The following is a 21,533-nucleotide window of genomic DNA, read 5'->3' as shown; positions in this document are numbered from 1 at the left end:
CCAGAAAAGTCAGATACAATTACTTGGAGTAAAGTTGTGAAAATGCATTTGCATTCATTTTCTGCTGCATGTCACACATTCAGAATGTGGTTTTGCTTGATGTATGAAAGCCACACTTAGAATTATACCAGCAATATGACTGCAGTCAGTAAATTAGTCACGTCTGAAGAAGACTATCCTATGACTCGCATCCATCTACAAATTTTGAAATCAGCCACATCAGTGAGTCTGACAATGGAATTCCAGTGGTTTTCTCTATCAGATGCTCCCAATCACCACATGTTAAAAAGTCCAATGTCAGAAGATTTTATAACCGCAAATGAATTGATTATAACATCATGTAGGCTCACACTAGAACAGACGAACCTGTTATTCCTGGAACTGATTTATGGCTCAACATAATTCATGCAAATGTTAACAAAAATGAAACCAAATCTTCACAAATACAGAGACATTGCAGCTTTGTGGGTCTGTCTGCTTAAACAAGGACACAGAGTGCACAGCAGCTTGTTATTAAGCTGTCAGCATTGCATGTACTGTTATTGCATTTCTTTGGTTTGGAATCAGTTGTATGCCAAGCAGAACCCCACAACAACAAGACGTGACTACACATATATACTTTCACGATGACATGACTGACAGATGTATCTTGTAGAGGGTAAATATGATAGGTGACAATGTCGTAAGTCAACAGCTGGAGCTGATTAGAATAGAAGGTAAGACTGCACTAAATTGGCACATTGGATGGGGGAAATGTTGAAAAATTACTGAATATAGTTTTCTAGAAATAGAGCATGATATAAAACATCTCATGATTACAACATTGTACATATTTATTGTATTTATTAGTATTTGTATTTAATGTAAACTGTTGGTCTTTCTTCTGTCTGACGTCGTCCTCTCTAACAAACCTTGCCTGTACATCATCACATCACCATTGTTAATATATGTTTAATGTACATCTTCAAAAAGATTTCCAGTAACAGTAGGATATCTGAAACACTGAACATCCCTGACATCCCATCATCTTAATGTATATCAACATCACACACAGTAACCATGGTAACAGACTAACAGAGCTGCGAGAACTTGCTCATACCTTGGCGCTCTGATGCCGGTAACGTCACATCCGGCTGGACGTTTGATAATCTTGGACTGTTACCTAACCTTTGACCTGGTTCACCATCTCCCGGCCAAAGACCTGTAGAGTGTAACGCCACAGTGAGTTCAACGCACAAACACCAAGGATGTTAATAGCTAGATACTAAACATCATCTTTTATACTGAAAAATACACTGACATCTAAACACAAATATTGTTGAACATTAAAGTTTTTGTTCATCTGTGCAGTATGTAAGTAGGGATGACAAAGACAGACAATAAGACTAAGCTATTTTCCAAACAACTCACCATCACCATTATTATTTCTCAGTCTATCTAATTCTTTTTCTTTTTTCTTTTTCTCTATTTCTTCTCTAGCTTTTTCTGAAAGACAAAACATCACAAACAAAACTGTTTATAAGTTGCATTTAACATAGTATGCTGAAATTACGGCAGGATAACGATACACAGATGATCTTCTTCAATATTAGGGTGAAATTAACATTAAATTTTATTTCTTTAGTCACTGAACATGGTCAAACATATATCTTTGCTTAGAAACTGTAAATTTACGTCATACGTCAAACATCCAATACAGTTCTTTTTGTATCAAAATTATTCAGAAACATATAACTTGCTTAATTTTTCCTAAAAGTTGACAGATGACAAAACTGACACAATTATGGCCGACTTTCATGTACTGTTACAGTTATTTTTCAATACAGAGTTGTACTGCTGTCAAGTAAGACAGACTTTCTTGACAAGGCAAATGATCTACAAATAGTCACCAAATGGTACATTAAAGAAGTTGTTAGCCATAATTGTGCAAATCTTTGCCATTTGGAAACTTCAAACCAATCATTTTTCACCTTAAGTGGCACACTTGTTCATTTTTTGTTTACTGTCAAGTGAAAATGATACACAAATGTGAGAAACTCTACGAAGGTTTTCTAAACACACATCAAGTTACGCCTGTCCATCTTCTGTCAACTTACCTACTGCTTTACTCTTAGTCGGGGTAGGTTCCCACCTGGGACCAAGGTCAAAGTCATCGTCTTCATCTGATGAATGACTAGAAGCCAGATCAAGACTGTTCCTGTCTATGGAAACCTCACTGTCAGAATCAGAGTCATTGCCAGGCTTATGATTTGTCTCTCCTGTATCAGGATCTGCAAGACAATGGATTAGTGAGCGAGTGAGTTTAGTTTTACACTGCACCCACCAATATTCCAGCTAAATGGAGGTAGTCTGTAAATAACTAAGTCTGGACCGAACAATCCACTGATCAACAGTAGGTGCATTGATCAGCGTAACTGGGAACCAGTTACATGTGTCTCCACCAAGTCAGTGAGCCTGACCACCTGATCCCTTAGATTGTCTCTTACGACAACATGGGTTACCTACAATACCTACACAGGTACAAACAATGAATTAGAATTATAACTAAATGTCATCACTGCATCATCCACATGTCTGAACCAATTCTCCAATTCCATTCCCTTTGTCCAACATAGGTCTGTTAAAACCTATTATAATGAGAATTTACTTTAAAATGAACCTCTATATCTTATCTCTATATTACATACATGTAATGAGTAACAACAAACACTCACTATTATGACTGTTACACCAGGGTGTGGATTTTTTAAGCTCTCTTAGCGCTGAGATAGTCATAGGTGCCATTCATTAACACTGACTTACAGCTATCTTAGTGCTAAGAGAGCTTAGAAAATCTAGGCCCTGATTTGTACTCAGGCATTAACAGAAACTAAGAGAAGGCTTAACAAGGTATTGTCATGGATCCCATTATTTTAGCTTAATTTTCCACAGTTCAAGAAATAAAATCCTATATTTTATTGGCTAAAAATGTAAACTCACAAGAAAATACTTTCTTAGGTTGTTTTTTTTTCACCCATATTCACTTCATAAATTACCAAAAGTAAAATACTTTGAGTATTTACAAGGAACATTAGTTTGAATGGAAATTTTATTTTGTATTATTTTTCCCACCTGCCTTTAGGCTGATCTTTAAAACAAGAAATACGACTGGTCAGGCTTAAGTTAACATAGTAACAGCATGGTGTCTGCTACATCAAAATGCCAACAAGTTCTCTCATTAAATGATGTCACAATATATCCTAACTGAGACAGACATAGTGCTAGATGGAAGATATCTAACCGGATTGAGGATGCTTTGAGGAAGCTTTCAGCAATATTCCAGCAATATCTAAATAGAACACCAGAAATAGGTTTTACACATTGTACCCATTTTGGAATCAATCATGGGTCTGTTGGGCGATAAGAAATTGCTTTTACCACTAGACTACCCCACTTCAAATGCCAACTCAAAATAAATTGTGAACTTACTGGTGCCATCTGGGAGTTTGTCATGGAACCCGGATGGATCAAATCCATAGGGTGGAATGCCAGTGTTGGGTGGGTACAGCGCAGTGGATGGCACATGTCCTGATGTCGAGCTGCTTGTGCTGCGTAGGTAGTCATCGCCCTTGTGGAAAGTGCCGCTACTCTTGCTGGAGCGACTTGTTGTCGATGTTGTGGAGATGCCGATGTTGACACGATGAAGTCCTCCATCGTTTGAGGAATCATGACGATAGGCTAATGCAGATCTCTGCAATATACAGGGTAACAACAACTTATAAGCTGCAGCCAACAAAACGAATGGCAAACAGAAACAGGACTTGTTTGGTTGCCATATTTCCAAGAATAATATTGTTTCATTCTTAGACATTCAAATCACATTTTAAATCAAAGGCAAGTAAGTGTTCTGCCTTCAACATTTATGTCAAAAGAATTTCTTTTATATCATGGCATGTGAAGAAGGATCATGATTCTGGTGAAAACCAGGTACAGTGCTTCAGAAAGGACCAGTGCTCAAGCCTGTGTTTGTCTGACAAGTAAGGGACACAACTCCATGCAATGACCTGTAGTACCTCTGACCATCATGTCATGAGTAACACTGAAAAGTTATAAATCTGGGAACACTAATCCACTCTTAAAGAAGAACCTGACTTACAGATAACATTGTGCTCCTTGTTCCTGCAAGGTTTTCATCAATTTCTAGTTTCTTGCCCTGGATGCGGAACCATGCTCTTTTTATTTGGAATCGAACCTGCAAGAAAGTCACAGATATAAATAGATTTCAGGTACTTTAAGCAACAGTCTGGTGATGTCACATCAGCAAGTCCCCAATGAGGACTTCACACACAGCAATCATGGTGGGATTCTTACTTTGGTCTTTGATGTTACAAGTAATTAGTTTTACCTCTCACAACATGTGTTTAACAAACAATTCTCGAGTTAATCTGAGGGGAAAGTTTTTTTTGTCTGCATCATATAACTGCCTCTCACCTTTGCATTGAGCAGTACATATGCCAGCACTATGAAGACACCTTCGAGACACATGAACACTGAGAATATGTAGGGAAGGGAGGGGATATCGAAGTTGACAGAGATGAGACCAGTCACCCACGTCACGCCTACCAACAGCAGAAGTATGATGGTGCTCAACAGCCCACACCTGCAACAAGAAACAGCATGATCACACCTGTAACCGAAAATGATGATCAACCCTCACACAAGAAAATAGTATGATCACACCTGTAGTGACACAATACCATGATAATGCCTGTAACAAAACAATAGCATGATCACTCTTCTAACTTTACAATACCATGATCACACCTATAACAGAACATGATCACACCTTTAACAGAACATGTCAAGAGACAACTGCATGATCACATTTCTTACAAACACCAGTGACAAAATATGGTGAGCATTTCCCCATACACGTCAATGTAAAACAGCTTTAGCCAAATTATTTTCTTGTCATTTACACCTGGTGCAACCTTAGATAATAACCTTGTTGCACAAAAACAAGATGCACCTGTTGTGCGAAATCAAATCATATAAAACACTGAGAAGTGGAGCTGATGATTTACAACATCATAATCTATAAAATCATTACTCACTCACTCACTCACTCACTCACTCACTACAAGCAGGTTGGAATAAATATGAGGTTACATTGTGCAATTTCAGGCAGCATCAGTTTACGTTGTATATGCATGAATCAATGTCTAATACGACATCAGTGTTACCTGAGGCTGTTGAGGTTTTCAGGTTCCCGTATCTTCTCTCTACAGCTAGCCTTCATGGCCAGGATGAAGGTGAAGATGTTGATCTAAAGGTGAGACACAAAGAAACAAGATAGTAAACTAGGGAAACCCACTACCTGTAAGATCACTTGTGTAAAGGCATCTTCATACATGATGTTAGTCTACCATAGAGACCCTGAAGCAAATACAACCAAAACAGCCCATGTAGGTCTCGAAAATGAAACAAGTCTAGATTTTCATAGCTTCAAAAAATGAAGGTCTCAGGGCTCTTTTTTATCATATTTTTTTGTACATGAGATTTCTTTCTGTAAAATATGTTTATTTCAGGAACTAGCTGTTAGTTGAACAAAGTTGATACATTCAAGACTCACACAATGCATCAACTGTAATATATTTACACATCACAGAGGTGCCTCACAACTGAAAGGTGTATCAGTACATCAAGCCCCTGATGATTGACAACAATTGTGCTATATCATCGTAATTTATAGTTTAGTTTAGTTTTACGCCGCACTCAGCAATATTCCAACTAAATGGCAGCCATAATTTATAAATATCAAAGGTACACTCATAGTATGGACAACAATTGACCATTCAAAACAAGATATAAATGGTCAAAATTATATCTAGATAAGATATATATGACAGAAACTATGTTGCCTACACTGTGTTGTGTTGATTTATGGAGAAGCATGTACAATGTGAATGAAACCCCTTCTCACAATCATCCCTTATGCCATCAGTCCCCAAGTCATGACAGCTCTTATGATCTTGAATTAATGTTAGAGTTACTTCCCTTTGCTTTGAGAGGCAACATAAGGAACATGGTCAACTGACATTGTGCGCAATACTATATCAATATCACTTTTGCTGCTCATTGTAATTATGCAGTTTTGAAGTTGCTTTCAAACTACCACAAAACCATGACTACTGTAACAGTGCAGAGCATTACAGCAGTCAAATATCCTCAACAGTCACTCTCAACATACCAGAACTCCAAGACAAATTGGACCTGCAAAGCTCCATATGAACATGTCAGATACAGACATCCAACAGCTGAAACAAAAAGGAACAAGTTTATAGCAATTTACAAGCAGCACAAGCACCTGCCATCCCGACAAAACTGTGTCAGCACAACCTATATAACAGTTACTCATAACCTATATCTACTACTTACTACATATATACCATTAAAGAAAAGTAAGGTATATTCCATTTGGTGAGCATAACACCAGACAATGCATATGAGTATAGTAATATATATCCCTATAGATGAAACATTTCCAATGAAATAGAATATTTTATCATTTTTCCCCTTGCTTTTGTCTTCATCTGTTTCCTTCTTGGCTTCACCATTTGCATTTTGTCAATGTTGTAAATCCAGTATCCCCTACATAACTACTACTGTTACAGTTAACAGTGACATCTAAAATAAATGGACAGACCTACTTTCCACAAGAAAAGATTCATGTTACAGAAGCTCAATATTTCATACATACATAGCTGATAGTATCGCTGGTGTTTAAAACTGAGAGTGTATTTGTGAGATGTACTTACAAGGCACAATTATCGTATCCTGTTGTATTGAGACCCACAGACAAGCCAACGATTATTCCTGGAATTACTGAAGAAGAACATACTGGTGTTAACTATCAGCACAAAAAAAAACAATACACATTGAGTAGAAAAACATCTTTCAGCTGTACATCTTCACCAACACATTGTAAAGAAAAACGTCTTTCAGCTACATGTCTTCACCAAAAAGAAAACACACTGAAGTAGACACTACTGCTTTAACATTGACTTCACTTTAAAATGGATTCCAGTAATGTGATTTTGTTATTTGTTTGATGTTTACAATGGTAATGGACCGCTATACACTTTCAACTGTAGAAACGCAGGACATAAATAATAAAATCTGGAGAAGGGAAACCAGTAAATGAACCAACCCACTGGGTAAACTGACCTAACAAAGTTTTCCAGTGGACAGATCCATGTACATATCTTCAGAATAGTATAGGTCACAGGAGACCAATTTGAATCTAGAATCCCCATAGGGTCTTCAGCGACAAAATCTGCCTTCACCAGCTATACACATGGAAACAGGTCCCCCAACATGCCATTAAAGGTATTAAAATTCATAGGTGGTGCAGTACTTTAATCCATGTGTATATATACTGAACAGCACAAGAAACCCAAATCTGGCTTTTCGTCAAGATCTTAAATAGAACACATAAACATTAATGCTTACTTTCATGAGATTTCATTCTTTTTAAAACTTTTGTTTCTCTTGTTGTTGAGTATATATACATAACAATTGAGTGTATGATGCACCATATCCTACAGGGCAGTTCAACCATGGTACTGGGTACAAAGACATTCAACCATGTTATCCTAAATATTGATCTTAAGACCTTTATTGAACACAAGGTCTTTTGTGATATCACCTGCCTTCATAAGCTGTATACATGGACAAACATACTGCAACACCTATTTAAGAAGGTTAATCTTTCCATGTTTCATATATGTTGTGTGCTAATGACTAACAGTAAAACGTACCATATCCTACAAGGTAGTAGAACTTCATGGAGCCGTAGTTGATGATGCGAAGTTCGGTGAGCATTCTGTAGATGTGCAGCACATCAACAAACAGCCAGGCAAAGGCGGAGATATAGAAGTAGTGGAGGGTGATGGACACCAACTTGCAGAATAACTGATAAGAGATGGAATAACATTGTGTCATACACCACAGGATATATAACATGTTATACAATATTATGGTCATATAATACCTCATGCAATAAAGCAACATGTATTGAACATGATGTAATGACTCATTCAATCACTACAGAGTAAGGTCAAGGCTCCAGATCATTTCAGTAGTACGTACTTCTTTTCTTGTCAACATAGGTGTACTGAGCACAGTTTGAGTACTGAATGAGAAGTAATGGAGTATCAGTTATCTTGTGTTTCGTTTCATATATGCACTACAACAATGCTACTCTTGTGTTGACAGGTCAATAAACAATTAAACAATACTTTCTCACAGAAATACTTCTGTAAATGATGACCATATACTATTCCTTGGGTGCATATCTGTTACAGTTTCTAAATTATTTCCCATCGTGTTGTGTTTAATATTTTTCTCTACATACGCAGATATGGTCCTTATCTGGAGCCCTGATAAGGTATCTCATATATTCTACAATGGTAATAACAGGATCACACATATTGTCATACGGACAGTCACAGCAGGAGCTGATTTCAATTTGCAAGTCACATATCACCATAAAACCAAATTTGAAAACTGCTTTAAGTTTGTAGGAACTCCCAATAAAAGCACACCTTTTGTTGGACCCGGTCGATGCCAATGATAAAGGCCAGCTGTGTGATGAAGAGCACAAAGATGATGTTGATGTGGATGCTGTTCCAGTTGCACTGCAGTCGTTTAAAAATCATGAAGATGAAGAAGGCAAGTACAAGACACGCCATGGAGAGGACAACAAGGATGTAAGTGATGACCTCCACTTGCACCACTGGTGATGGACATATATCCTGAAACGCAACAGATGAAATAAATGATGCAGCAAAGACTGACAGATGTGAGTGAGTGAGTGAGTGAGTGAGTGAGTGAGATATGACACTTTTATATGTTTATATAATATTCGGCCATATCACAGCAGGGGAACACCAGAAATGGTCTTCATCCATGAGTGAACTGATCCCGGACTTCAGCATTACAAGAGAACACTATTACCACAAAGCTACCCTACTGCCCAGAGTGAGTGAGTGATGGGTCTGCAGCTGCTACATTTGCAATATTCCATCAGTATTAAGTCACCAACTTAGCAAAGGAAGCCTGGCCTAAAGAAAGTTGAGCAAATACTTCCGTTACTAAGCTGCCTCACTGTACTAAGTCTTCAGACATGGGATCACTCAACAGCACAGTGTCACTCATACCTCCATGGCAACAGTCATTTATCAAAGACACGCATAAAGAAAGGTTTCTATAGATCTTACAGAGATCATGCATTTCTCACGAGAGAAAACATTTATATGACTAAAACTGGGCCTCCTTTCAGAAAGCACTAAGGTGATCGTAAATCACAAGGGTAACCTCAGAGCAATGTTAAACAGTGGGAATTAAGGTTAACCATAGTAAAGTTGTTTCATGAAAGGAGCCCCAGATACGCTTTGTTGTGAAGATAGTGAGTGACTGACCTCCGACCCAGCAACGGCCATAAGGAGGGCAAACGTGGACAGATGGTTACAAGAACACACCACATAGCCTTCTCCGTTCTTGGAGTACTGGTCGATGAGCCTACATCCGTCACGTGACCAGGACCCACTGCTGAAATACACATCATGCTTCAAACAGACGGAACACACAAATATACTCAATTCTAAAAGTCATCCATCTTAGCTATTCCAATGCGTTTACAAAGGTTATTGTGACTTTCAGAAATCAACACTTTGTAGGATGTTATGCAAAACATAAAATGTCTCATTTATTAAAGAATACAACTCCATTTCTTATAGGAACAAAAAGATCTGTTACTCTAGTTTATAACACAAAATCTGTACTGTGTATCACAGAAAGATAAATAATTTTCTGAACAGACGTGGAGCATTGTATAATGACTATGGATATTCATATTAGAATTTTTAACTACCATCGACACTGAATTTTGTTCCACGCCATTTCTAGCAATATTCCAGCAATATCACAGCAGGCGACACCAGTAATGGTCACATGTTGTACCCATATCGTGAATTGAATCCGGTTCTTAGGTGTGACAAGCTGAAGCTTTAACGTTTTAGACAACCGCATTGTCCCATAAAGAACACATAATGAGACCACAAGATGATCTTGTTGTGGTTACAAATAACATGGAAACATGCTGTGCACTGTGTGCTACCTCTCTGTATCATGCTTCCAGTAGACACACTGAGGATCTGTTCTGTTGGAGGAGGACAGCTGCTTCAGGGTGATGTTGACAGGGGTGGAGATGGGACCGCTGATGACCTGGCCATCGTCGACAATCACCACCGTCATGACCGGACTGTTGATGACTACAGGGAAGTCACCCATCACCCTGCAGCAGAGAATGAACACGAGTGAGTGAATGAGCAAGTTGGTTTTACACTGCTTTCACCAATATATTCCAGTAATATCATGTTTGGCAGGCAATAGAAATGAAGCTTCACACATTGTACCCATGTAAGGAATTGAACCCAAGTCTTTGGTATGAAGAACTAATGCATTAGGTCTTTGAAGGGCATTTAGAAGTGAAATGCATAAGGATGAAGATTTTATGGATATCAACTTCTTTATATGAGAACACAACGTTTCGGAGTTAATGATTACTCCTTCATCAGGTGCATTAACTAATGCATTAACCCACTAAGCTACCCCACTGCCCAACGAACTCAGACTTAACAGTAAGGTTGGTGCTGATGTCAATGTAGACAGTCAGTTACCACCAGAAATAAAGTTAGTGAAGACAAGAACAATTCCTGACGTTACGATACTAGAGCTGGGACAATCTAAACTGGCCAACGGAAATCAAGGATGGGTATTTTACAATCACAAGAACAACGGGAAGGGAGCCAAAAGTTACATGAAATTTAGTGAAATACAAAACCTAGACCTAGATGTAGAGGACTGCTGACAAGATGTTGATGGATATGACAGGGTTGAGGTCAAAGCAGATATAAAGAAACAAATGAAGGGAGATATTAATAACAACATACCTGACTGATGGTGAGAACTGTTTAGGCAGGATGTTCCCAATGGTGCGATACAGGATATATCCCACATATGCTTTGGGAACAGTGTTGTCTATGTGAGTACCTGAAAACAACAAAGTATAATATTGTTTGAGTATTATCTGCCTATATGTGCAATATGCCTAAATACACCTGTATATATGGCATCACATGGAATAACTGCATGCATAATGCAGCATAACTAAATGCACAATACAGATAACTGAGTGCACAATGCAGGCAACTGAATGCAAAAGGCTTAGTAACTTTATGCATTTTAAGTAGCATCTGAACAGGTTAAGTAGTGTAACTAAATGTTATTACATGGAGACAGTTATTACATGTACTCACTTGCAGTAACAGGCTTGAAGATTGCCATGGGCAGTCTGATGTTGGAATCATCATCAAATGTTCCTTTCTTCTGAATGTGGTCATACTTTGGGACTGACTTCTTTGTTATGTTGTCCTTGGCAATCCAGTCAACACCCAACACTGTAACACAGGAACCACATCCTCAAAGTATATAGCAATTTTCTCAATCATTGTAAACCACAATTCATAATATATATATTATAGTAAATAATATGCCCTTGACTTGAATCTTGAAAAATCTACATGCAGAAATCTGGTGAGCCCATACCTGACAGTGGCATAGCATCCTGTACTTACCCATATTATCCGATATGGCATCAAATGCTGGGGTCTTAGTGGAGGCAAAGTTGGTGGCTAGTGTGATGAGATATTCCTCAAACGTGTTCATCAGTTTGGCCGCTCCATCCCATTTTTTATTAATGGTGTCCCAGTACACTTTCGTCTCCGGCTCAGTCACGTTGCTGACAGCAACCAGCATTTCCTGAAAACATCGAAACACCCAGACTGAGTCTCCATACCAAGTCTCAGTCTCCACACCAAGTCTCAGTCTCCACACCAAGTCTCAGTCTTGACACTTTGTCTCAGCTTCAGCATTCAGTCTCAGTCTCAATACCCAGTCTCATTTGTGACACCCAGTCTCAGTCTAGACACTATTCCAGCTTATACTGACAGTCTCTAAATAATAGACTCTGGACCAAACAGTAGAGTGATCAGCAGCATGAACACCAATCTGCACAACTGGTATACAATATAAGTTGTTCACTGGTCGCGAGGGGGCCATGGGCTCATGTATCCTCGAGGTTTATGTTCCTCAAGCCCGCAGGGCAAGGGGAACATAAACAAACTTCGAGGGTACATGAGCCCATGGCCCCCTCGCGACCAGTGAACAACATATTTATCTTACAAAACACCTGAATTTGAATTTTGAACTGTTTGAAGCACTTCTGTTGAATGCGAGGCGAATCGCCATTTTGCAGACATAAAGTAAACAGACTTAGAGTTATCTACATCAGTAATTTCCGCGCTTCATGCATGATTCAACGTTATTCCAGATAAAAAAAAGTACTACCATGAAGCACCAGAAGAGTTCGGAATTCCCAGCGGTGTACATTGAAAATAAAATAATACATCACCTGTAAGCGGTGTACATTGAAAATAATAGAATAGAGCTTAGCGAATCAGAAAGCGACATTCATGTTCGAGGTAAGATAATGGTAAGTGTCAACCAAGTCAGTGGGCCTAACTATCTGATCCTGTTAGTCCCTTGCAACTCTGGTCTTCATGGGTTCTTAGTCTCAGTATTGACATACAGCAGCAGATCCAGCTTGTCTCCACACTAAGCTAGGCAACAACAAGTGACCTAAATTTGTGGATAACCTTGATTCGTGGATAGTGGTAATTATCATGCTATCTCGTAAATTATGGCCTGCACAAAGTCATGATGCAGTACATTTGATGTACACACAATGCCACACCTAGCTGACAGAAATGTTCCGATTCAATGCATTACACATCAATGAACTAAATCTAACTGTTCAGCACTGAGACAAAGAGTCCAAGATCACTAATGTCACAATACCAAGCGTTGTTTTAACAAAATGTCAAGCAAAAATCATCTGCTTTTCTAGGTGTCAACACTTACTGAAATGAGTTGTCAAACATAGTGATATATTGTAACCAATTATGTGATTCATGAAACAAGTTGACGTCACTTTTGTGGCCATACGAAGGGGTGAGGACTGCAAATGGCTTTGGACAATTCTATATTGTCAGCTTCTGCAGTATTTCGTCACAGTATTTACAATGCATAACATAGAGCGGGATCTGTGTACCTGGATGTAGGTGCCATGCTGTTCATTTGTAAGACTGAGTCCTTTCTGTTTGACCTCGTACTTGAGAATCTTGTAGATCGTCTGATAAGCTGTGGCGATATCACCTCCATACATTGGGTGTGTCGTGTTTGTGGCATTACGGAGACTGTCAATCGAGGTCTTGGCTACGAATGTGTTTATGGATCCTTCATTAAGCTGAGCAACCTGAATCAAAAAAGACTTTTTCAGTCAAAGAACAAAAAGAACTGAATGTCAAAAGTGAAATAGTTTATACTTTAAATGACTATTCTAAAAAGATCATGTGTGTGCCATAATATGAAATGCACAAAAATGTAATTGCTCTGGATAATAAATACATCCTATCATGACCCAGATGATCATACAAGTCTGATTTTAATGATAGCTTTTCTGGCAAGGTAACTAACTTCACACATCTTTAACACTAACATAAGCACTCAGAATGACATTCATTATTGGTGATTTTTAAGTACAAATAACTGTACCATGAAACTGTGGACTTTTCTTTATCTCCATACTCACCGATGCTTTTAGCTTAGTGAAGTTGGCACTCGTACAGTTAAAGAGATCCGGTTCAAGCCAGCTGTCTGTTTCTGAACACTTGCGAAGTGCATCACCTGTAAATGGTAATGAGCAATGATTGATGTCCAAGTCACAGAGTCATGAGTGAGTAGATCTACACATTTGAATCCCATCTCATTCAGGCCAGCAGAGTGCACCTGTTAACCTCAGTTGATGAGCTGATCCCCATTCTGGCCAGAGGATGAACCGTTGAGTTGGCCTCAAATTGAACAATGGTCTGAACGGAGGTTGTACCTACCCATGGCTGTTCCCGGGCAGTCTGTCACCGCTGTTTTGCCAAGAGATTCTGGTTCCCACCAGATTCCAGACGCATGGTTCCTCGGACAATAGTCATACACAACTGCAAAAATACATACAAATTATATATCAGTGAACAACTAAAACCTGTTTTTCAATCTTTCTAACGTTACAATCTATATTCATAGTTATGTGAGTGAGCCTAGTTTTACGATGCTTTTAGCATACCAGGATTAATATACCAGGATTAGTGAGTGAGTGAGTGAGTTTAGTTTTACGCCACACTCAGCAATATTACAGCTATATGGCAGCCGTCTGTAAATAATCAAGTGTGGACCAGACAATCCAGTGATCAACAACATGAGCATCGATCTGCGCAATTGGGAACCGATGACATGTGCCAGCCATGTCAGCAAGTCTGACCACCCGATCCCGTTACTCACCTCTTACGACAAGAATAGTCGCCTTTTATGGCAAGCATGGGTTGCTGAAGGCCTATTCTACCCCGGGACCTTCACGGGCATACCAGGATTATCACAGATGGGACACCAGAAATGGGCTTCACTCTTACAGTTACGACAAGTAGCAGGAAAAACAGCAATAATCTTTTCAGTAAAACTTGTAGCATGACAGAGCACATATTCCAATAATACTATTCTTTACTATATATCCAATAAGGTGCATAAATCTTTCCCTCTTACCATGGCAACCCTCCTCCGCGCGGATCTCAGCAAATATACTGGGACACTGGTCACACCTCCGCCCTACGATGCCAGTCTTGCACATACACTGACCAGTGACAGGGTGGCAAGTGGCACCATTTGAGCCAATCGGGTAGCAGTCACACGGGTAACACACCTCACTTCCTGCCGGCCGGTAGTGGTTTGCCTAGCAGGAATAATGACAGCATTCAATTGAAGTATATCACAATCTGATGTTTATTTCTAATTATTTAATCTCTTATATTTTATGAATTGATTGATAAGATTTTTTCAGTCATAAGATTAATTTAGTTTCACACCTCACTCAGCAATATTCCAGCTATATGGTGGCGGTCTGTGAATAACTGAGTCTGGACCACACAATCCAGTGGTCAACAGCATGAGCATGGATCAGGAAGCGATGACATGCATCAACCAAGTCAGCGAGTCTGATCACCCAATCCCACAAGTTGCTGTCTGTATAAATAGGTACTGTGTGTGAAACTTGCTCTTCATCTTTGTGAGGCTTTCACAGTGCAGGAAGGAATACTTTAGCAAAGTCAGTGAAAATATATTTTTACTAGGGGAGACAAACTGGAAGGTGTGGAAAGTAAATGTGGGTGACAACAAGTTAGCTTCCAAAATCCTAACTATCTCCACAAAAATATTTGTCTGTATCTATGCTTTCCTTCCCTCCTTCCCTTGCCTTTCATCAAGGCAGCGGCATCAATGTCTGCATCTTTCCTACCTTGCAGATGCATTCCCCACTGGTCTTGTTACAGGCGGAGTCAAACCCGCGGTCAACACGGCAGTTGCAGGGTCCACAGACGGGGTAGCCATACCATGACGCAGGACACTCCAGGGGGGCAGTCACTTCGCAGTAGTCTCCACTCTGCCTGGCTCCACACTCACACGAGTAGTGGTTCCGCCGAGTGTTGGGACGTTGACATCTGGAGTAGTTCTGGCAAGGGTTGGCACTGGAACAGATGTCCTTGCAGTCGGGGCCAATGAAACCTGGAACAATACAGTATGGAGATGTTTCAAGGATTGTCAGCAAGATCATGATGATCTGATCAGGAACAGAAAGTCAACTATGTCAAGGGCTCCATTCATAGGTCTACCTTTTGGCATGGGAGTTCCAATTACCCAGCGCCCAAATACTGGAATGAACAACTGGTTACAAAGCGACACTTGTCCTGTTAGGTGATCTTAGTGACATACCTGTGGCAAGCCTATGTTAAAGTATGTGAGTCACACCTAAGTACTATGATAGCTTTGTGCAATGGGCCCTGGTGACGGGCAATGATGATGTTGATCATTTACATAACTATACATACAAAGTATATATATCCAAATGTTAGGGGTTTTCGACGATATAAGACAAAAACTTAATTTTTATCTTCAATATCATTTTAAGTTTTGATTTTGCTAACCTTGAGTGATAAAGGTATTTTCATCTATTTCACAAAAAAGTATGTGTTTCCAACAAAAATAGTGTTGATGACATCGTATCGGCGAAACTGTAGCCGCTTGCCACATCCGGGTATTTTGTATGTGTTTTCGACGATGAGCCATGCCTTTCCCTCCGCACTGCGAGAGAGTGTTTTGATCACGTGGCTTCCTGTTTCATACATAACCTGTCACTAGCAGACGACTGATGTTGTTGAATTTTGCTCACTATTTTTTGTTATACAGGCAATTGATTTTGCATCTGAAGTGTTTTTGACAATCGATGGTAAATGATATCGATGTTTATGTACTTTTTACATAACTTAATTTCTTAATTTCAATTGTCAATAAAACGTCTCACAACAGGAACTGGGCATCCGCACTACCTATGAAACTGTTCGTGCACTCCGATCGCGTACATACTTCCTCAATATAGCGCTAGCAATGCAATCGTCGAAATCACCAGAACATTGAATTCATCTCGCTTTGTATATATATATCACAACGCCCTGATTATATTTATGTCATAATGCCTTGATCAACCTTGATCATAGGATAATCATCATTTATATTGTAACTCCCTGATCATGTATATATATATGATAATGCCCTGACCTGGTGGACAGTCACAGGATATATCCTCCCACTCATCAACACAAGTGCCAATACCACATGGGTTCCCCCGACACTTGTCCACACTGCTGCATCCCGCTTCCACGTTGTTCTCAGTGGGATTGTTCAACACTGTGTTGGCATAGTTACCCATGCGTATATCCTGAAAACAGAGACCCGATGTTACTGACAGGAAGAAATATTACAAATTGCTCCTGTCAGTGCTGGCTTCTTTTGGACACTGCTGCTAAAGTGCTTTAAAAGATTCCCATATGAGATGCTTAATGGTGTGCTTTGTGAAATTCAATCTGATATCAAATTCAACTCATTGCTGTGTACAGCCTTCTCTGCACAGGCCCAATTTATCCTTGTTTGCCAGTAGTTACCAGGGAATACTGGGTACCTGTTCCCTGACCATCACAGGTAAATTCTTACCTTGACACATCCGTGAAAGCCATTTTTGATAGCTTCGTTGCCTTCCCGTGTAGCTCCCACATACACCATGCTGACGACACTGCTCTTGATGGTACTTGCTCGCTCCACAACCATCTGTCAAATCAAGATGCAACTCAACTAAAATACTGTTGCAGTAAATTTGTTTAAGATTCTTTTCAATATGTTTCCTTGAAATATTGGCTCAAGTGTTCGCTTTTCTTTAAAAACGTAATCAATACATCAGGAATAAGGAATGAGTGAGTGAGTGAATTTAGTTTTACTTCGCACTTAGCAATATTACAGCTATATGGCGACGGTCTGTAAATAATCGAGTCCGGACCAGACAATCCAGTGATCAACAACATGAGCATCGATCTGCGCAATGGGGAACCGATGACATGTGTCAACCAAGTCAGCTAGTCTGACCACCCGATCCCGTTAGTCGCCTCTTACGACAAGCATAGTCACCTTTTATGGCAAGCATGGGTTGCTGAAGGCCTATTCTACCCCGGGACCTTCACGGGTCAGGAATAAGGAATATTTGAATGAAGTTATCTATTGCAATTATCCTCAATCACAAAATGAGAAAATCAAGTAAAGTTAGGAGATTTGTATTAACACTGGAAATTAGAGGCATATGATTTCTGCTTGAAAATATTCAAGTTTAGGCCAGGCAAACCTGTGATTGATATGGAAACAAGAATCCCCACAATCAGTCTTTTACGTCAGTGAATCAATCAGACAACCTGATCAGGTGGCAGGGTATCAATTTCAACTATACTTACACTGAGTTGTCCGTAGTCAAGTGTGAGTTCTTGACGTCCTTGGAACCAGCGTGACTCAAAGTAGTGCCACTTCCCATCATTTACTTTACGGAAATCAAACAGGATTTTGGTAGACTTGTAGTTATATGTGATGAAACCATTCTCAATCTGGAAGGAGAAAAAACAAGGTTTTGCTTGTTTGCAACAGATCAAACAAAACTATGTGAAGTAGGTTTATAGCGAGCCAAAAATATCGTGCTTCAGAAGGACCAGAAGGAAGTTTAAGTATGCCAATCTCTGAATGGTAATCAGCATGGAAGAAATATAGGAACTGGTCACTACAAAGCACGACAAATAATATAGAATTCCACAAACTCCTACAAAGAAAAAAGTATTTCCTACCATGATTGTGACCTGACCAACGCTGAGATTTATCTGCATGAGGGCACCATTCTCAGCTCGGGTGCGGAAGGCCAGACCGTTATACCACGGGAAACTGACTCTGTTGTTGATGCCGAAGTTGGAGTAGGATAGGTAGCCATTGCCCTTCAACTTCCTTGGAGACTCAATCACTGCAGGGAGAGAGGTTACCAAAAAATGCATAGATGGAAAGAAGAAGAGGAGAACTACAAGAATCTGAAAGTGATTTACCAGTCTAGAAGTGATTTGGGTTGAGTGAGTTGAGTTTAATGCTGCTTTTTAGCAATATTCCAGAAATATCAAGGAGGGGGACACAAGAAATGGGCTTCACACATTGTACCCATGTGGGGAATCGAAAGTTTGTCTTAAGCATGATGAGCAAACACTTTAACCACTAGGCTACTCTGCTGCCCTGGCTTTAGAATAAACATTGACAACTCTAAAGAATTCAAACATAGGAGGTAAGTGTTTGTATGAAGTTGGAATCGAGAAAATGTCTGGGTTGTGGTTGTTGTGGTTGTTATGGTTGTAGATGGTTTAGACGGTTGTGGTTGGCAGTTGTTTTCACAGCAGTGGGTACTGTTGATGTGGACGTGGTGTTTGTGGGAGGTGGTTGTGCTTACCTTGGCTACAGTCCTTGCCGCCGGCCTTGTCTCGACATTCACAGGTGAAAGTCGTCCATCCCTCCTTACATTTTCCTGGAAAGAATATAATTCTTGATTCAGTTATTCAGTAATATATGTGTACGGTTCACAATTGAACTAAAAGCTACCTTTTGTCATTTGTCACATCTGACAATTATTACAAACTGAAAACCTGAGAGCAAGTCAGCTGAAACATTCACTCAAACATTCCATATCTTTCATCCATGCTTTACAGGAAATTTCAGAGACTGTTGTCTGAAAAATAAATATTGTCACCAAACATTCCTTCAATATCACGGATGGCATCACAAGAAACTGCATCCATATGGGGAACCAAACATGAATCTACAGCATGATGCACAAACTCTAACTACTGAGCTACCCAAATACAAGGGTATGACAGACAGACAATGACACTTACAACATCCTTAACCATACTGCTTGTATAAACATAAAATGTTGCATTGCAATTACAACAAAGGGAAGATAGCTGAAACTGACCTCCATATCGGCATGGCTTCTCAGAACACATGGGTTTCTTGGCAGAACACCCTGCCTCACTACCCTTTCCTACATAGGAGACAGATGAGTTGAGGTTCAGAATGTCATGGTCAATGTAGAAGTCCTTAATGCAGCCGACGAAGTCCTTATTGACGACTTGGAAGGTGGTAGGAAGGGATGGCAGCCCCCCAATCTGGAGGGGGCCGGTCAGATCCAGAAGCCGATGACAAATCTTTGTGGGATTCTCACATCTAGGAAATGAAGGATGTTATTGCAATATCATACAACTGGTAATAAATGAGTACATGTGTTATTCCACATACAATATAAACCTACTTGACAACTGTACAAGAAACTCAAACAAAACATCACACTCACTAAAATAAAGAAGTTGTTATCCATAAAGTTTGCCTATACTGAGCCTCCCAGTTGGCACTAAAAGAATTTATTCAATGTCCAGTTAATAACAAGATTCTTAGACATTGCTAACAGTATTTCCATTATGGAAAAAAGGTTACATGATAGATGCAAAGCTCAAAAACAGCAGCTTGGACTTGGAGTTTTTGAGACCAAAGTGGGATACAGATCTAATATGAAGTCGATATGTTTCTTAAAAGACTGACACTTACATCTTATCAAGCACTGTTGCATTGCGATCTGCACATGAGTAGTTCCCCAGCTGGTCATGGTACAGAACAGAGACAAGTGTGTCGCAGTCTGCCCCAACAGTCACTGTTGCTTCCTGGAAGGGGAAAACACAGTATCATTAGTCAGACAGACAGAGAAAGTGGGTGGGTGGGTGGGTGAGTATGGTGTAACACCGCTTTTAGCAATACTCCAGTAATATCATAGCAGGGGACACCAGAAATGGGGAATCAAACCCGGACCTTTGGTGTGATGAGTCAACAGTTTAACCACAAGGCTACCCCACTGCCCACATTATTAGTCAGGGACACATCAGCAGGTAGACACCACTTGCATGTAAATATAATAATCTGAGACTTTGTCTTTCATGTGTCAAGCCAAGGTTATGATCCCTTGATAAATCAGTTTCAAATTTAACTGGACTAGTTCATGAATAATGCTCTACATGTACTTAATATTACTGTACTTTATAAACTGCACACACATAAAAAAAGTCCAACGAGAAATATTAAAAGTATTATTTCTATTTCCATCCTGACACTTAGATTTCAACAACGCAATATGCAATAAAAAAATCGTATTATTTAAAATATTATTTGAACGTTCTTCAAATAAACTACCTATTATTAAAGTACATATGACAGGGTGGACAGAAAAATTACTTACTCGATTTAGGAAGTTGACCTTGACCTTCACCCATTCTCCAGTGTTGACTCCGCCCCTAACATATGGATTTACAGTGGTGATGTCAGCACCCAGGGAGAATGAGAACTGAATCTGCCCATCAATAATTTCCAGGGCTATAAAATCGTGGAGTTCATTAAATCGGCCATTGTAGAAGAGCAAGCCATTTTTCTCCTGCGTGGCGAATCTGCAAGAAAATAATGAGGTGGTTACAATCAGACAGTTGACATTTTATCTCGATGCCTGCTCTTGCATCTTGCTACACAAGTCATAGCTCAAACTGATTGAATGAAACCTCAGTACTGCCCATTTCAACCGATTCAATCTGACATGAAGCATGATAATTTCATTGTAAATAATCTTGACTGACTATAATATTTCAGCTTATGAATTCAGTGAATCATTGGTACAGTGCTGAAAACATTTGAAGATTGAATTTATTATGAATTATTTTGAATTATTATTTCACATTATCTCATAAAATACAATCAATACTGTGAATACTTGGAAGTATTATTACAGTTGTATTTCTGCAAATAACATGAAACAAATATTGACTTTTAATTATCACAAAAGGAGGGACTCCCTCACAAGTAATATCAATAAAACCGTTGACCAATAATTCAAT

At 39.4% G+C, this 21,533-nt stretch overlaps 1 protein-coding gene across 3 annotated transcripts in view; it reads right to left on the bottom strand.

Annotated features, from left to right (window-relative positions):
• Positions 1–21,533, bottom strand: part of LOC137295667 (cadherin EGF LAG seven-pass G-type receptor 1-like) — a 71,949-nt gene that overhangs the window by 3,343 nt on the left and 47,073 nt on the right. For all 3 annotated transcript variants that reach the window (XM_067827137.1, XM_067827135.1, XM_067827136.1), the window contains exons 6-34: positions 20,888–21,092; positions 20,206–20,318; positions 19,577–19,827; positions 19,055–19,129; positions 18,414–18,583; positions 18,033–18,179; positions 17,248–17,361; positions 16,816–16,975; positions 15,500–15,765; positions 14,752–14,938; positions 14,052–14,153; positions 13,754–13,848; positions 13,214–13,417; positions 11,679–11,862; positions 11,361–11,501; positions 10,995–11,094; positions 10,160–10,336; positions 9,462–9,591; positions 8,586–8,795; positions 7,800–7,953; positions 6,798–6,864; positions 6,230–6,296; positions 5,223–5,305; positions 4,471–4,639; positions 4,136–4,231; positions 3,469–3,730; positions 2,097–2,270; positions 1,411–1,485; positions 1,100–1,201 (exon numbers count right to left, since the gene is read on the bottom strand). In XM_067827137.1, coding sequence (XP_067683238.1) covers positions 1,100–1,201; positions 1,411–1,485; positions 2,097–2,270; positions 3,469–3,730; positions 4,136–4,231; positions 4,471–4,639; positions 5,223–5,305; positions 6,230–6,296; positions 6,798–6,864; positions 7,800–7,953; positions 8,586–8,795; positions 9,462–9,591; positions 10,160–10,336; positions 10,995–11,094; positions 11,361–11,501; positions 11,679–11,862; positions 13,214–13,417; positions 13,754–13,848; positions 14,052–14,153; positions 14,752–14,938; positions 15,500–15,765; positions 16,816–16,975; positions 17,248–17,361; positions 18,033–18,179; positions 18,414–18,583; positions 19,055–19,129; positions 19,577–19,827; positions 20,206–20,318; positions 20,888–21,092 — 4,280 coding nt within the window. The remainder of the gene's footprint in view (positions 1–1,099; positions 1,202–1,410; positions 1,486–2,096; positions 2,271–3,468; positions 3,731–4,135; positions 4,232–4,470; positions 4,640–5,222; positions 5,306–6,229; positions 6,297–6,797; positions 6,865–7,799; positions 7,954–8,585; positions 8,796–9,461; positions 9,592–10,159; positions 10,337–10,994; positions 11,095–11,360; positions 11,502–11,678; positions 11,863–13,213; positions 13,418–13,753; positions 13,849–14,051; positions 14,154–14,751; positions 14,939–15,499; positions 15,766–16,815; positions 16,976–17,247; positions 17,362–18,032; positions 18,180–18,413; positions 18,584–19,054; positions 19,130–19,576; positions 19,828–20,205; positions 20,319–20,887; positions 21,093–21,533) is intronic.

This window comes from Haliotis asinina, chromosome 9, assembly GCF_037392515.1.
Source record: "Haliotis asinina isolate JCU_RB_2024 chromosome 9, JCU_Hal_asi_v2, whole genome shotgun sequence".
In the NCBI taxonomy this organism is placed as follows: Eukaryota; Metazoa; Mollusca; class Gastropoda; order Lepetellida; family Haliotidae; genus Haliotis; species Haliotis asinina.
This window is presented reverse-complemented; position numbering and strand designations above follow the sequence as displayed.